The 17,941-nt window shown below is 37.6% G+C and overlaps 1 protein-coding gene across 1 annotated transcript; it reads right to left on the bottom strand.

Moving 5' to 3' along the window:
• Positions 1–50: 50 nt before the first annotated feature.
• On the bottom strand, positions 51–12,852 carry SYAP1 (synapse associated protein 1; the record flags this gene model as incomplete). Its single annotated transcript, XM_009573320.1, has 7 exons — positions 12,649–12,852; positions 10,286–10,352; positions 8,524–8,597; positions 8,037–8,176; positions 6,131–6,276; positions 1,222–1,280; positions 51–198 (listed from the first exon to the last, which is right to left on the bottom strand). Coding segments are annotated over exons 1-7 (838 nt in total), but the record flags the coding sequence as incomplete, so codon positions are not given.
• Positions 12,853–17,941: the final 5,089 nt, after the last annotated feature.

The raw sequence follows: 17,941 nt of genomic DNA, 5'->3' as shown, positions 1-17,941 counted from the left end.
CTCTATCCCAGCTGAAACCAGGACAAAGACACAGAAGGTAATAGCTTTACCTTCTACAACTGAAGTCTCTTCTCTCTTTTTGTCTAGCACCAGTTGTTCCATTTCTTTTCTTAGGTCTTCCTGATTCAGATTACAGGCATCAAAAGCATCACTCACAAATTCTGATACACCTGGACTTGTGGAAATCTCTTCCTCATCCTGTAGGAAGATAGTTTTGTATAAGCTCATCCAAAAAAGGGAAAAAAAAGTCACCAATACATACTTCCACTCATGTGATTGACTGCCTTTAGATAGAGTCAGCAAAAAACCAAACTAAATGCATTACTCTTACAACTATTTTTCTTTATGGGCTATTTTTCTTTAAGAGTATTTTTGTACAGACAAAAATGTTATATAGTTATACTGAAAATGATCTGCTTTTCATCCTAGGCTCCTTTTTGTGTTCTCTTAACAACTTTAATTCTGTTTTTGCAATCCTCAGACACAATAATAAACTCATAAGTAGTTTAGAACAGTACCTGAGACTAATATTAAATTTTGACCAGAATTCAGTAACAGTTTCCTACACACAAAAAAGATTAAGAGAGGACAGTTCTCTGGAGATCTTTCTAGCTCAATTTAGTCCACTGCGTATTATTGGCAAGTGAATGCACAGCTCTGCTTCTGCCAAGAGTGTTCTCTGGCACTGATTTTACAATCCAGAAATGAACAAGGGTCATTACGTGTCTAAATTAAAGGTTTTTGCAGTATCAAGCAAAACTCTTCTTGCTGTTGCAATAAAAAAAATGTTGCTATTGCAATGCATCATTTAGATTTCCGATAGTTAAGCCTGACAACTGCTGAAGAGTTGGACAGAACATGGCACATGAATATATTTTTATGGAGGCATCCCTCCTGTCTAAATACAATGCAAACCACCTACTCCAGACATTTTGGAAATATTTTGGAAATGTCACTCTAGAGAGTAAAAACATGTTTTATTATAATGTACAGGATACTAATGAAAGTATTCTTCAGATAAACTAGTGTTTTTTCTACTGAAAATGAGTTTAAAGTGTAGCACTAAAAATTAATAACACAGCAAAACAGCAGCAGGTTAGGACTGTCAGATACTATATTATTACGGTTTCATAGCACAACTTACTCAAAAGGATGCCTAATTACCTATTAAGTAACCGTTTCACATACTAAATACCAGATAAAATATAACAGCATTTTTACCTCTTGAGATTTTATTTGAGGCTTTATTGTAACAGGCGGTGTTTTTGGCCGTACTGTTTCTATCAAGAGGGGAAAAAAAAGGTAGATTACACTTAAATATATGAAGATCTCATTTCATCTGCATAGCTATTAAATGTACAAGGAAATATTGTATTTTAAGTTTTAAGGAATCCTGGTGGTTAAAGGCTGAATTCAGCCATAGGTGAAGCATTTGCAACAACAAAACGGAAGAGAAGCCATTTTCTACTCTTAAGGCAAATTTAGCAAACCATTTCCTCATTATGACTCCAAAGTTAAATCACAAGAACCCTTCTGCCCCTCAAAACGATCCAAAGAACTATGTAAATAGGAACAGTTGGGCATTTGAAAAAATGTCTTCTAAAAACACAGATTGCACCACATGTCACAAGATCTTTAAAGTTACAAAGGTGTAGACTTGATCATCAAATCCAGTTGCTGCCTATCATAGAAGTTCTCAAAGTCCCCTGGTTGGGTACTACTACTGACATGGGTACTAGTTAGCTCTTGGGTATACCGGACTGCATCTGTACGTACACCCCTAAATGCACACGGGAAGAGTGCTCCGCAGCCTTATCTTCTTTCACACAGGCAAAGGAAGTCACTGAAAAACATAAACCCTAGAAGCTGTTCCCAATTTCCTAAGAAAACTCACCGTGCATTCTGTATTTAGTAGCATGGTACTAGGAAGACAACGATTGTTTACAAGCAAGGACAGATCTTTTTTCTTGGCAGGTAAAGGAACACCCCAGCTTTCCTCCTCACGCAACTAGCAGGGCAGAGGAGTCACAGTAAAGAGCCAGGTGGCTGCAAGAACAATTAACCTACTGGGCAGGTTGTGGTAGTAATTGAGTGCTTGCTTAGCAGTTCTATTTGTTTAAACATGCAAAGCAGCTCTGAGCTTGCAGCTCTGCTTACTGCAGTGTGCCCAGGTGGACCCTTCCTGCTTACTCAGCAATTTCTGAAGGGGGAATTATTTCAGGTTTAATTTTTAAAATTAAGATCAGCTCTAATTAAAATAATTCCCTAATTGGTAGCTGTCACTGCTTATACAGCTCATCTATTCAATGCCCACTGCTCTGTCCCATCCTCTCTCTTCCTTCCCCTTCCCAGTTGTCAGAGGATCTGTTATTGCACGCAACACCACAGCCAAAGAGGGTCCAGCACTCCCTCCTCGGGAGGCTGTAGAATATGGCACTAACTCATAACTGTTCAGCACCGAGTGCCCAAAGCACCGCACAAGAGAGGTGTCTCAAGCTCCATCTGCTGCTCTCATGCAGAAGCAGCACAGCAGCTCTGCACTGGGCCATGCACCAGTCTGATGTGACTAACATACCATTAGCACTGTTCTGGATCTACTGGTCCGGCATCGTCTCTTCCACTGCTGATGTGCTCTCTGCCCCTGAGGTAACTTCATTCCCAAGTAAATAGTTACTAATAACTGGAGAAGGACTAGAACTTGGCATTTTGTAATAGATCTTATATAGTCTCTACACTAGAATGTGGAATGTCTTCCATATGTCCCTTCTTTTTTCCTTTCACATCAACCATGCTAATTTAACTTTGTGAAAATAGCAGGTAAGGAGGAGACAGACAGAGATAAAAATGGAAGGCAATTAATTCTATTTTATAGACATCAGTCAGCTTTAAGAAGAAACTCTGAATGTTATGAAGAGTTACCAAAAGGCAGTTACTTCCAGTTTTAGCCTCCAATTAGGGAATCCAACCTTCAAAAAGGTTATTTGAATCAAAGATAACAGATGATTCAGAGCTTCCCAAATCTATGCAATTTTTGAATCAAATAAAACATGTATTTACTACAGCCTGGTAAATGTATCTTTGCCATTACAGAATATACAGTCAGTAGGACAGTAAATTTATCTGCATATCCTATACTGGTCTTCTGAATTGTATGAGATCCGCAACAGGGCAAAAGACAGTGCTTTTTTTTTTTTTTTTAATGAAGATATGTAAGGAGGTTATGCTGCCCTAGGAACTTACAGTTTAAGACTGCCCGTTTAACTACATATTTAGCTTGCATAAAGGAAACCTTCAGCACTGTAATTAACGACAGAGTAACTTCTATTTGACTAGTCAATCAGCCACAACAGTGTCAGCTTTCTTTTTTTCTGAAATTGGTTTACTGAAGCAATGATATGCAGAAACAGAAATCAAATAAAAAACTCAGTGGAAAGGGGAAGCATACTGATAGTAAACAGACTTCACAGAGAATATGCTTATAAACAACAGTGAAGAAAATATCTTCTATTTATGTTTCTAATCTTTCCAAATGCAACCTTTTCCTCTATTCAAAGGACTCAATGCAGTAGCAAATGAGAAGATCCAATACTCAAAGATCTATTGTGAGGCACTACAGAAAGCAGAGGAGAAGACAGTCACTACTCTTAACAGTCTATAATATAATCCTATCAGTTGATGTCATAAAAAACCCAGAGGAACAGAAATCCAAAAAAGATTAAAAAAATCATAACAATAAAGAAATCCAAGAAAGAACGAAAATTAGATAAACGCATTTAGATGCCAGTTAGGTGCAAAGGTTTACGAAATCATGACAATCCTAGTGATTTCCTAAGTTGATGGCACCTGCACAGGGTACAGTAAACACAATTTGCTCACAGAAAATGACAAAAATGGGAGCTGAATATGGTGGGAGTGTAGAAGTGGTATGACATGAACAGGTAAGTAGGAAACGAGCCTAAATACAGTCTGCACTGAAAGGTAAAGACAAAAGAGTTAGCGTAGCACATTTAACAAGGAAAAAAATGAAGTCTCAGCTTCCACAAAACTGATCAGTTGTTTCTCCATATAATCACATTTCCTCTATTGCTCTTCTGTTTCTATGGAGAGAAAAGAACATGCTTACAAAACTACAAAACCAGTAGGATTCACTATCATGTAATTCTCAACTTCATTTTTTAACCTGCACATATTTTAAATTAAAGGTATAGAAAAAAAAACAAACATAAGTTCTGTACTCCTTTGCTTAAAGCAATCTTCTGATACTGAGCAGAATTACATCATTATAGTAAACACATAAATCATGTTGGGCCGTTGGGCTATTTCTATACTGTCTTTGTCAATCTTCCCAGGGAGGGAACCCTGGTCCCTACAGCCCACTGGTGTGTGCTGGCAGTAGCTACTCTCCTCAAAGGCTAGCATATTCTGGAGGGCACATGACTTGTGGTCACTTTGCATAGATTTGGCCTAGATCTCTTCTGTGCTCCATGTAATATGCTCAAGTGAGGCCATGATTTTTTTTTAAGCTTACAAAGCCTGAAATAGCATGAGTAGTGTTTCTATGATTGACAGCATGCTGTTCAAAATGGGGACTTTGCAATGTTTTATTGTACATAGCCCATCGGGACATAAACAACTGTCCTGGATAAAAGAAGTCAGAATTGGTGCCTCTTGGTCTGAAGTAGATCCTGGAGTGAGCTGTCCTGTCAGCATTGCTTGGATTTTAACTCAGAGAAAACTACTTTGTTCATTCTAGATGGGGACCTTGCCTATGCCAACACATGCATGCTCTGAACAGAACCTATGAGAAACAGAATGAGACAAACTGACAGAAAAGGCACACACACAAAAAAAAAACTTGAGGAGACTACTACAGTCCTTTTTGAAAAGGTATCTTCTATGCAACATGCAAGCCTGGCTCTGTAATTCCCATTGTAACCTCCCCTTCACCCCAAGGTTCAACTGCCTGTGTCCAAGAAGCCAAGGCTCAGCTGAGTAACCTTAGCTCAGGCTGTGCAGAAAATTGCCAAGTTGTGCAAAAGAGCTGTCAGAAACTCTGTAAAAAGATAAGAAAGGTGAAATTAGAAACTGAGGTAGGATTAGAAAGATGGGATCATTAGCAGTGCAAGGGCTCAAGAGGAAAAATACCAATATGGAAAGATATTATATCCAAAAAGGGGGAAAAAGAAGTCAACTTGGCAGTGATCAGTTGGTTGTCAGTCAGGCCAGCAGTGTCAACAGGACATCAGCATTAATGGACTTCATAGATGATGACAATTTATTGATGGGGATATGAGAATCTGTTCCATGCAGCACAAACAAAAGGCTTTTTCCTTCTGCCTAATGCCTACCCAGCCTGCCAATATTCTTCAGGTGTCTTACCAGGGGTGGTGAGCATACCTAGCTTAAGCTAAGATTTAATGAGCTACTAGTTATCTTTTGTGTCTTAGCCAGTAACTGCTTTATACTCTTTAAGCTGCATATATTCCTGCTTGCAGAATTTGTTTGCATGTAGATAAAGATGCCCAATGGTTCATAAGAGGGTCAGTAAGAATAATCTGTATAAACTGATCAGTGTAACTGAAGATGCCTACGTTTTCATCTCAAGGTTGAATCCCAGGTAGCCTCCTGGTCCCCATCTTCCTCCATTTCTATAATACACTATGTGCCTTTCATGTCCTGCATGCTCTCTGCCTCCACCACCGGAGTAATTCTAACCCAATATCACTAACTTTGTTTGGCCTGAGGCCTAAGCAAAAGCCAAGAGCAAACCATATGCCAGCTGGCTGGGTTGGCTAGTACCTGTTGTCTTATCAGGTGAACCAAAAGTACCTCCTACTTCTTTCTGACAAGACAAAAAAGCATACCAGAGACCACTAGTGGTGCTGAGCTGTTATAAGCCAAGTACAAAATTTCATCTCTTGAGATTTCCACTCTTCTGGCTGAAATTGGAAAACAGCTTAGAAGCACTAGGAGCCCCCTCTTCCCTCATCTGGACAAACAGACCAAGTATGATGAGAGAAGCTCTCACTTCATAGGAAATCCAGGATAAAAATTCGATGTGACTAATGCATACAGTCAGTATGCATGACATAAACTTAATGAGCTGTGTTAAAACAAATCTTTTCCATACCTTTCAGTTGACTATCCTCTTCTCTACCTTTGTTCTCTTCTTTTCCTACTGCTTGCTGTTGAGCTGCAAGTGCGGTGAGTTGTGCAGACTGTTTAATTAGGGACACCCTGTAGAAATAATTTCTCCAGAACACCTCCTCCTTTACGCTAGCGAGAACAAACAGATTTTGATTATTACATTTGGAAATATGGTTCCTTTTACTATCTAGCGATGAAATAAAATTAAATACGCAGAGGAAAGGAGTAGACATAGCTGCCTTTTAAGTAAAAACTTAGCAATTTGTGATATTAACACAGTTGAAAAAAATCCATCATTGTACAAGTTCTTGATCTCTTACAAGACAGTTACAATGGACTTGAACATATAATAATAATAAAATAATTAATAATAATATTGATATTAATAATAATAGTTATTTCTTTAAAAAAAGCTTAACAGCATGCAGCAATACGTAATCTGTAACAATATCATGCTGTTCCATCTCTCGTGCCAAATTATGTAAACAAACCCAACAAGCCAAATAACCCTGTTCTCTTCACTTACTCTCTAAAACCAACATTCTATTATTGTCAAACCATATTAATCTACATCTTCCCTAGACCTCCGTTGGAACTGGAACATCTTTGATCTATAGGCAGAAGCCATTCCTAGTTTGCAGCAGAACTATTTCACTATCTTCACATCTTTCAGCATGTCCGCAGGACCTTTAGTAACTAGAAACTGCCATCTCGGAAATGACCAGCTCTGATAAGCAGGAGACTATCCCATTTTTTAGGTAACATTTCCCTCTCATAATCCTCCAGCAAGCAAGAAAAGACCTAATTTTAACCCAGAGGGAAGAGAAGCCAGAAATGGCAAGGCCCATGGGGAGGAATGTGTGTAGGTCAAAAAAGAAAGAAAGAAGAGACTGAAGTTACCTTCCCGCCCATTCAGACAAACAGTGACTACTGAGACTAAGAACAGAAAAAAACCTTATTAAGCAATGGGGTAGGATAGGCAAGGATAGCATGACCAGAGGCTGAAGAGAGAGCATCAGAGACAGATCTGATGAAGACCTGGAATATGGGCAGAGGTTTAGGACTGACAGCTACAAAGAACAGCAGGGAAGGGGGTAAATAAAATAAGGAGCTAGGAAGGCTTATAAAAGGAGGAGATTTAAGATAGAAAAGTGCACAAAGAAAGATGTTTTCTTTTCTGTTTCCATCCTTAGACAAGAGACTAATGTTGGGAACTCCTACTTAACAAGAATGTTGACCTATGAAAGGTCCTTAAGGAGCAGAGTCTGGGACTGGGCAAAGAAGGAGAACAGCACTGGAATAAAGCTGGGATCAAGAAGCCATACTAGAATAGGCCATAACTGCTGGAACAAAGACCTTATGGATCTTTTAGTTAGGTCCACTAGAAGGAAGGCAGTCACAACACAGAGCTTTTCCCATTGCCTATTCAAACCAGTTTTTCTGGCTTGCATTGCTGCTGTTTTGTGATGCATTCTTTTACCATTTCTCCATGGGGTCTCTGACTATCTCTAATAACCTTTTTGGGTGTCAGTTACACCCATAGATCTGAACATTTTTGTTGCTGCATTTACCTTTGTTTGGGAAAAAGATTTTCAATTATTTTAGCACAGGGGACACGGAAAAATTTAAGGTCTCTCCTATACTCAAGTCAACAGGTCCTTTTTAGTTCTGAATGTCTCACAGATCTACTTCTGTTCTTTCCTCTAATTGCTAAACCGCAATGCACATACAATATTCCATGCATTCGAAATTAGCAGATATAAAATACATATAGAAGAAGTACATAAATAAAGAATTGAAGGAAGTGAAAAGAAAAAGAAGTAATTTACAAATATTTATAGACACATTAAAAGTACAACCATACATAGTTACCAGCAGAAATTACTTACTGTTTGGGAACGAGATCAAACCTCATCCTATTGAGAAGTTCATCTTCTTGTAACATCACCATTGCAACAGGGTACATTTGATCAAAATCAAAATTAAACTGCACACCTGCTGGAGGATCCCGTAGAAAATTTCTTTTATCCTTTGAAATACATATTTATGGTTATTAACTGGTATCAGAAAAAGGATATCATATTTCATACACAAGACCAGCAAAGCAATTCCACTTCCCACATAATTCTTTCATACCACAAACCTGTAAAGCCTTTATAAAAATAAAAAATTATATTGGGGATCTACTTTGGCTCAAGTTCATACTGAAAGAACTATTTACTCCTGCACATGATCAGTGCAGTGACAGACACATTAAAAGAAGTATACTGAAAATACATAATTTAATAATGCCAGCCAAACTTACTTTGAAAAAAAAGGAAGTTTCAACCTCTCCAACAGAAGAATTTCAAATCTTACTGGAAATGAAATACTTACTGCTGATAAGGCCAGTATTTGTTGTTGAATTGTCTCTTCTTCATTGCTGTCTACCCAGGGAGGCACTGCTGCTTCTGTTATTGAAGGGAGGAAAATAATTGCATGTGTATTACTTTAAAAAAAACCCAAACAACCACTTTACATAAAGTAACATATAACATCACAAAAATAAGCAGACTTATACCATTAAGCAAATTCATTGTTCCTTTTTCCTACGCTAAGCTCAAGGCATAAGAGAGAAACTCTAGGAATGGATCTTTGCTTATCAGAGGTAAAAAAAAAAAAATAGTTGCTGATTTCTGTTATTGTAAAACTAAAACTGTGGGGATTTCTTTGCAGTCTGTTCAGTCAGAACTTGGAGCATTTTAGTTTACTTACTGAAGTAGTGATATATAACTGGTTAAGCTGCCTGCAAATAGACATTTCTAGATTCACTCTAAACATGTAAACTTTGTCTAAACTGAGTTTTCAAAATCATTTACTATTGTCTTAATTTTCTAACACCCAGAAGACACCAATTCTTTAATGATGGAGAAAAGTAATAAATTTGTTATAAATTACAACACGTTATACACTGAATAAGCATACTCGAGTTCAGCTGATTTATATATTTACACAGATACTTCCAAAATAGTTCTGTAGGCTGTACATAGAGGAAAATAAACTATTGTAGATGTATAGAAATCTATTAATCTCTTCACTGTCAATGCAAATTCAGCCTACAGAGACATTATGATGCATCTGTAACAGTTAACAAATAATTCTTGTGCACTTAAAACTAACAATGCTTATTTGCCTATGCACCTGATATCAGCAAACTCTTTCACCACATGGATTCACATCTGATGCTAATGCTTCTTTCAGTTAGGCCATCTATTACTCCTTCTTTCGTCAATCTAGCTACCTATTTTCATGAAACTTGTAGAAATATAGTAACAGATGCCAAAGTTTACTAAGAGACGAAGAGATAGAAATAGAGACAACACGATCAGATAAGCAGCCTTGCAAGAAGAAACCAGACTAACACACTAACAACAGACAGTATGAAAAATTTTATCATGATCCATTTAAAACCAACTCATTTTCAAGATTAACAATAAAGCCACTAATTATTCAAACTGTCAGAAATTATTACATTCAGGTAACACATTCAAAGAGATAAAAGCCAATGATGAAATGGAATGTAGAAAAAAAAAAAATTTAAGTCTCAAATAGATCCACTGATGTCAGTAGTACATGGCTGGATAACTCAAAGGATTTAGATCACAGATAATTATAAAGCAAATGACTTATGGGAAAGCAAAAGAGCAATTATGCCTTTAATGTAAGCAGAGCAACTCCTACAGAGAAACTAATTAAATACTATAGTGCAAACCCTAACCTATGTTTTTCATTTCATTATGAAAATGTGACATGATTGCTAAAGCTCAAAAGAAAGGTAATCAGCATGCCTGTTTTCAACAAATACACAGGCTTAAGATTCAAAGCAGTAAGAGATCAGCTTTGCTAGTACAGTGATCTGAGTTAATTTCATAAAGCTGAATTTGGTTAAAAAAGCAAATCTAAACCAACTAGACAATGTAACACTAACCTCACTTAAAAATGTCATCTTCCTACTCCACAATATATGTTAAGTTCTGCCATAATGTGTTTCATTAAACAGAGTTTTGATAGATTAGGTTTAGATATAGCTCAATTATCCAGCTTGCAGCAAGTTTTAGCTTATGTAATGTTATGTATTATCAAAAAAAGTATACATTACCTGATTTTTTTGTTTGCTGCTCTTGGACAAATTTTTTCTGTTCCTTCTGAAAATCTCCAATAATTGTCTAAAATAAAAATTAGGGAACCACAATAAAAACAAGATTTCACTCCTCTTGTTTCATGTTCACTCTGAAAGTGCTTTCAAATACACTGCTATATCATATTCTTATAACCCTGGTGGCCCTTTTTGGAAGTTAATTAAAGGTGTTTCGTGTAAATCATACATTCCCCTTTTTCTGAAACATTTGATTTTACCTTTAAAAGTTTAAACTATTGTTTACGCTTTCAAAATTATATTTATAGTTTTATCAAGTTCAGGGGATGGAAAAAAAAAAAAGGAAAATCCTAGCTGGTAATTTGAACATCAGTATACTATGCATATACACTTACTGCCTTACTATATCAAATACAGACAACATAGACTAACTGTTTAGACCTATTTAAGCATGTTTTTAAAGCATTAGACACTTAAAGATACCCTTGGCCTTACAATAAGTTTCAAGAGTTGCCTAAGAAATATATCCATTGCAATAAATCAGACTTGTAAAACCGTTTAGTATGATTTTCAGAATGTATGCTTAGCGGACATAAAATCATTTCTCCATTTATGTTGTTGACAAATTTTCGTCAAAAAAATGTGTTCAGAAATATCCTACATTTAATTTAGAATTAAAACATGGAGAATGGTCTCAGAAGTCAGCATGCCATAATCTAGAAGTAACAATGCAAATGTTGTTCTGTAGTTGAAAGCAGAGGCAAAAAACCATGAAGCTAGAAATGAATACTTAAACCACTCACAAAATACAAATTTTACACGGTGAGGTCTATGGCTTAACAACTTGCCAAAAAGCATGCAAGTCTTCAAGCTAAATCCTGATAAATTCCTATAAATTTTTTTCCTTCAACAACCTCGCATTTCAGTTTAATATCAGTGACAGAACTACTGTAGTGCCCGTTATACAAATAGATCATTGTGGTTCCTCCTGGTTGTAAGTTATATGAATTTTTGGTATTTATGGAATAAAATAATTTATATAGTGTAAGACAAAAGCTTTACGATGATATAGCTATAATCTGTTTCTCCCCTATGTAAACTTACTAGTCAAAACAGGGAATTCATATTACTCTAAGGCATTCACAGAAAAAAGAAAATGTTATTTTAGGCATAAAATATGCTGTAGGTACTTAGCTACAGTTTCTTATGAGCATTATTATTTGTGTATTAAATTACCAAATAACCTTCTTACTCAATTTTTCCTTTTTGATGTGGATCACAATTACATTAGACTCTAATATACTGTAGTAGGAAATATAACTTTGCTATTATATATAGACAATTGTCACTAAAAAGTCAATGAAATCTGGAGACAAAATTTGATCATAACAGACATTTAGAAGTGTCATTTGATGATTAATTTGGAAGACAACATGAAAACTAATTATATCAAGAAATTGAATTTCACTGTATTTAAAAAAAAAAAGGAAACACTTTAGTTCCCCTGAAGGGGTGTTTGAGAGACAGGAGCTGGACGAGGGGTCTGGCTGCATCTCCCGTGTCTGACACTCCTGCATGCACAGTCCCACTACAGCTGTGTTGGTTTTGCCAGTTCCCTTTCCCTTTCCCTCCCGAGCTACCCTTGCTAAAAGACACAGAACACTACATAGTACTTATTGCTGCTTTTTTTTTTTTTTTTCTTTCTACCAAGTTCATGACTTAAAGCACTGGAAGAACACTTGCTGGCAGAAGTTAAGCAACTGGAGCTGGCAGCCAGGAACAGGGAGGGCAACAGGTAAGTTGGGTCAGGCGGGGGAAAAAGAACAGGACAATAGTAAGCTGTTTCATTAACTCACTGGGTCTTATGAAACCATACCTGTATAGCTCTAGGGTCTTAGTATACAATATCCACAAAGCTGAGCTAATTCTAAATCTTGCTTCAGAGATGTATTTAAGATGCAGGCTATGGCATTCCTCTTTCCACCTAAATGAACTGGAGAAGAAAACCCAACCCAAACATCTCCCAGACACGCCCCAACTGCCTGTCTCTACTAACTCTTCCAGCCTTTCCTCCTATGCCAGCATTTTTCCTATTTTCTTCTGGTCTTTCTCCAGTGTATCTACATCCTGAAGGAATGGAACACAGGTGCAGTACTGAGTAAAGCAGTGACCATTTTTTGGCATGTCTACCCTAAATAAATATTTCAGTCACATCATTTATCATGACAGGAGATACCTGCTCTTGAAATACCTAATTCCTAAAGCCAGCTTAAAGAAATGTTATCACATGCCAGATTTGCTACACATTACAACAACAGTAAGCAAGCAAGCAGATCTTTCAGATCGAGTATCAAGAAATAAAATACCTTGTCAATGATACTGTCGATTTTTCCTTCTTCTACAGACTTCTTTATCGTATGTGCTGTTTCGGCAACGGATTCAGATATCTTTTTTGTAGCAGCAGTGGCAAAATTGAAGAGGTAACCTTTCACAGATGAGAAGAGAAAGAGCTGAAAAAAGATCTCTTTATATCCACTTCTCTTACTAGATTTTCCTTTCTCTTTAGACATTTGGATACCTACTTGAAATCTTCTTTTAAATTCATTCAACCCAGCTTCTGGCCTACAAAGAACTCCCAAAATCCTATTTATCCTTTTCTAGTTCATATTCTTTAGTGATGATGATCAAACTGTATGTTTGATCACAACTTTCTGTAAATCAAACTTTTATACATGGACCTTGTTTACTAAATCAAACATTCCTAATGGTCCTTGAAATATTGCTTTCCAATGAATTTTCTGAAGCAATGTGTCTTTCCTAATTTAAGTACTTTATTGCTTAATCTCTCTGAAATAACTTTAGCAACAGTATTAAAACAGAATTATATTTTTTTAAGAAAATCAACATGCACAATAGTCTCATGAAGTGAGGCAGCAAATGCATGAAAAATTTTAGGCAAGTAACACTTGAGATTCCTTCAAAAGTCTTAAGATAGAAACTGCTCTTGATGTTTGCCCTTTTCTATTTTGCATTGTCTTCCTCTTTAGCTCCATGAGAAACACTGTGGCCCTCTTTGCTTATTTTTCTGAGTATGTTCAGTGTCAGAACAGCAGTAACAAATATTTTCAAAGACTAACTAGCATTTTTTATATTAGCAGTGCTGAAGTGAAGAAAAGTGGCAGGGAAAGAACTATGTAGCATGGACAGTTGCCTTGTACTGTTCATTTTTAATTAAGGAGAACAAACTTGCAAGCAGCAAGATGTATATCACGAACCTTCAGAAACATTAAATATTAGTTTATTGACAAAGCATCTTAAAACAACACTTACTGCTTATTTCTCAGATAGTGACACTATGTCACAAGCACTTTATTACATTTAAACAGTTGTATTATGACTGTAATATCACAGTTACAGTTTATACAATGATACGTCAGTAAGTGCCATAGTAAATATAATAATACAATAATTGCAGAGGGTTCTGGATAGATTGGAGCATTGGGAAATCATCAATGGCGTGAAATTTAACAAGAACAAATGCTGGATTCTGCACCTAGGATGGAGTAACGCTGGGCACAAGTATAAATGGGGAGTGGAGAGCAGCCTTGCAGAAAGGAATCTGGGGATGCTGGTCGACAGCAGGCTCAACCTGAGTCAGCAGCGTGCCCTGGCAGCCAAGAGGACAAACCGCATCCTGGGGTGCATCGAACACAGCATAGCCAGGCGGTCAAAAGAGGAGATTAGCCTGCTGTATTCAGCGCTGCTGCGGTCTCACCTCGAGTACTGTGTGCAGTTCTGGGCCCTGCCATTTGAGAAGGATGTGAAGGTCCTTGAATGAGGAGGGCAACAAAGCTGCTGCAAGGGCTGGAAGGCATGTCCTGTGAGGAGCAGCTAAGGACTTTGGGCTTGTCTAGTTTGGAGAACAGGAGGCTGAGGGGTGACCTCATTGCTCTCTACAGCTTCCTGGGAAGGGGAAGTGGAGAGGGAGGTGCTGAGCTCTCCTTCCTGGGATCCAGTGACAGGACGCCTGGGAATGCCTCAACGCTGCATCAGTCAGGGGAGGTTCAGACTGGACATTAGGAAGCATTTCTTTACTGAGAGCATAGTCAAACACTGAAAAAGGCTTCCTAGAGAGGTGGTCAATGCCCCAAGCCTGTCAGTGTTTAAGAGGCATTTGCACAATGCCCTTAATAACACGCTTTAACTTTCAGTCACCCCTGAAATGGTCAGGCAGCTGGACTAGATAATCATTGAAGGTCCCTTCCAACTGAACTATTCTATTCTATTCTAATTCTAGGGTTAGAAGTAGTAATGGTAGATCTAAACTGCATAGTACCTACCAAAGATATATTTGAGGCATTAGTAAGAATGCAAAGCACATGGGATTGTAAGAATATTTTAGTTAATCAACTTTGACTTTTATACACAGGATTTTCAAAAAAACCAGCACTTCCATTTCAAATAAACAAAAAGCCACCTTCCTTCTCAAGATGTCACAAAAATTCCAGTTGCCTTATAGGTTAGGAATGTAAGAAATAACCTTACCATGCAAAAAAATGTGAGTTGTTTTAACACATAGTTGTTAGCCACTGGTAGAATGAGTTACTTTGGAACATTCATGTCACTTTTTGGAAAGGTGACTGTTCTTTGTGGCACATAAAATATTCTCTCTTTAATGGTATCAGCAAATCAATACTGACAAATGCAGAGGTCTAGCCAGCCCTCAGGCAAGCTAGTTTTTTATATATAACTTCCATTTATAAGCCACAGAATGGTGGCAACCAAACTTCCTTCAAGTACTTGCTGGCATCTTTCATATCTGTTATCAGGCTTTACAACCCATCACATGCTTCACATTGTATAAAAAAAAGCCTATGTTCTACACTTTAGATATAGATGTATATATTGTCCCCCTTATGACAGCAGAGGAAGCAGCAGTCTACCGGATTGTTTTCTCCCTACCAGCTTTTATTATCTTTTTATGTATCCCTGGAAACTTTCTCATATTGTTCTGGTTTTGTCTGGGATAGAGTTAATTTTCTTCCTAGTAGCTGGTATAGTGCTGCGTTTTGGATTTAGGATGAGAAGAATGTTGGTAACACACTGATGTTTTAGTTGTTGCTGACTAGTGCTTACCCTACTCAAGGACTTTTCAGCTTCTCATGCCCTGCCAGCGAGAAGCTGGGAGGAGGCACAGCCAGGACAGCTGACCCTAACTGGCCGAAGGGGTATTCCATACCCTGTGATGTCATGCTCAGTATATAAACTGGGGGGAGTTGGCCAGGGGACGGCAATCGCTGCTCGGGGACTGGCTGGGAATCGGTCAGTGGGTGGTGAGCAATTGCATTATGCATCACTTATTTTGTATATTCTTTTATCATTATTATTATTTCTCCTTCCTTTTCTGTCCTATTAAACTGTCTTTATCCCAACCCATGAATTTTACTTCCCCCCCGCCCGATTCTCTCCCCATCCCACCCGAGGTAAGGGGAGTGAGCGAATGGCTGTGTGGTGTTTAGCTGCCTGCCGGGTTAAACCACAACACATATGCAAAAGGTACTGAAACATTTGCTGTCCAGCGACGTTTTGGTATTGTTGGGCAAAGTGGTTTTGGCCAGTCCTGGAACCAGTCTGAAGAGCAAAATGCTTTTTATTTCCATTAAGGGCAAATATTCTTCTGAATTGAGGTATTAAAAACCTCAGTAAGAGGTGGTACTTAGCCTTACAAAAATAGAATCAGTGGTGAAAAAGCAACACTTCCACTTTCAAATGACCAAGAAATTTTCCCTCCCTCTTACAAATCTATGCCTGTATTAAGAATATGTATCTAGCAATACTTCTATTATTAGTTCACATTGACAAACTCTCCTAACCTTTGTAATGATGTGATAATGAGCAAAAAATAATATATGTAAGTTTTACCAGTAAAATTCTTTATGTGCTAGGGGAGTCTTTCCACACAGCTACCCTGGTTGTTAGTCATACAGATATTTCTAGAGTAATCACGTGTTAAAACAGCTACCTCCAAATCTTTACAGAAAAGCCTTTCCACCACAATCTTCTCTGGTGTCCAGACAATGAATGCACGGATCACTAAACCACATTCTCATTTCCAGAGCAAATTATATCTGTAACAGTCAATGCTTGTTCTTCCCCTGAAAATTCAAAGTCTTTTTTTCTTTCCTGAACAATCAGAGTGACTACCAGATTAGGATCAATTTACAACAACCAGACAAGTATTTGACCAAACTACACGGATAATCTGCTGCAGCTCAGATAGCCCAAGGCAAAGCACAGTAACGAACCATCTCAGACTAACTTTTCAGTTGATATTGATCCAGCATTTCAGAGCACCAGTAAGAAAACACTTTAGCAATGAGTATGGAGCTGTACTTTGGATTAATTTTATCTAAGAATTTACTATAGTAAAGCAGAATTCTTACCTATAGTAAATGACAGCCTTGCCTCATTACAGACAAGTTCAACAAAATAATCAAAACCCATTACTTTCCTATGAAAAATCATAGAAACCCCACCCCAATTAATGAAGTAGGTTATTCTATATGTATACATCACTTCTCCCACAGCAACAACTGAACAGATACTTAAAGAAATGCTGTTTATTTAGTAACAATTCTGAAAAAAGATGATAACTGAAAGGAACACTTGCAGCCATTTACTTGGTTCATATTTTAAATATCCAAGTTTTCTAAAATGGGGTTTTTATCTCCAGTGAGGCAACATCCTTTAACAGTGCACAGAATTGTTAGCAACTTAATCAAATATTTCTCACTGTCAGTAACTGCTATTTAAAAAGAATCTCAGAAATGCAGAGAAATGAAGATGAAATTAGAGAATTAGGTCACTTCCAAACTTCCAGCTTTAGCAATTGCATAGGATTGTTTCAGAACTGTGGAAGAGACTGGACAAGCTGCATGAAAAACTACATGGCAGTGATGCATGCCATAGACTGCAGTTAACAAACATCATTTAAAAGAGATGCAAAACAAAGATACGTGAAAACATAAAATAAAAAAGGGTAGGGAAGAATGACTTTTAACACTCCTTCACTGAGATCATTTTCCGTACTAGCTAAACTGACCTGAATTACCATTTACACCTAGAAAGATATGCTTCAGAGCCGTTTTGCTTTTTTAAAAGAGTATTCTGGTCACCTCAAACTTGCGTTCCCCATTTTGCAACGCTATGCAAGCTACATTGGAGTTGTAGTTATCTAGATGAAAAGTGATTTTTCTTTTACATTTGTTGAACTGAGAATAAACATGCTTAATTCATCTTAAAACCTACCTATAACTGTTTAGTTCAACTAAAGCTTTGGTTTATGTGCCAATGATAAGTACTGGTACTTATTCAATCCCTAAACGTGCATTAAACCGGTCTCCCTTCACTTCTCCACTCACTAGCCTGCTCTCACCACGCTAAAGGAATTTTGCTGCTAAGACTACTGTTTTATTTTTTTTAAAACAGACCCATAGCAGCACTCCCTGCGTGAAGATGCCTGGGCACGACACACCCTTCCAACAAGTGAAGCTATTCTTTTACTCGAGCCTTCTCCTCGCACGAAGGCCCCCAGCAGCGATGTGTGTGTGGGACCGGGGGCAGCCTCACACCTCTCCCGTGCGGCCCAGGCTACCGTGG

Source organism: Fulmarus glacialis, unplaced genomic scaffold, assembly GCF_000690835.1.
Source record: "Fulmarus glacialis isolate BGI_N327 unplaced genomic scaffold, ASM69083v1 scaffold5522, whole genome shotgun sequence".
NCBI classification, from domain to species: domain Eukaryota; kingdom Metazoa; phylum Chordata; class Aves; order Procellariiformes; family Procellariidae; genus Fulmarus; species Fulmarus glacialis.
This window is presented reverse-complemented; position numbering and strand designations above follow the sequence as displayed.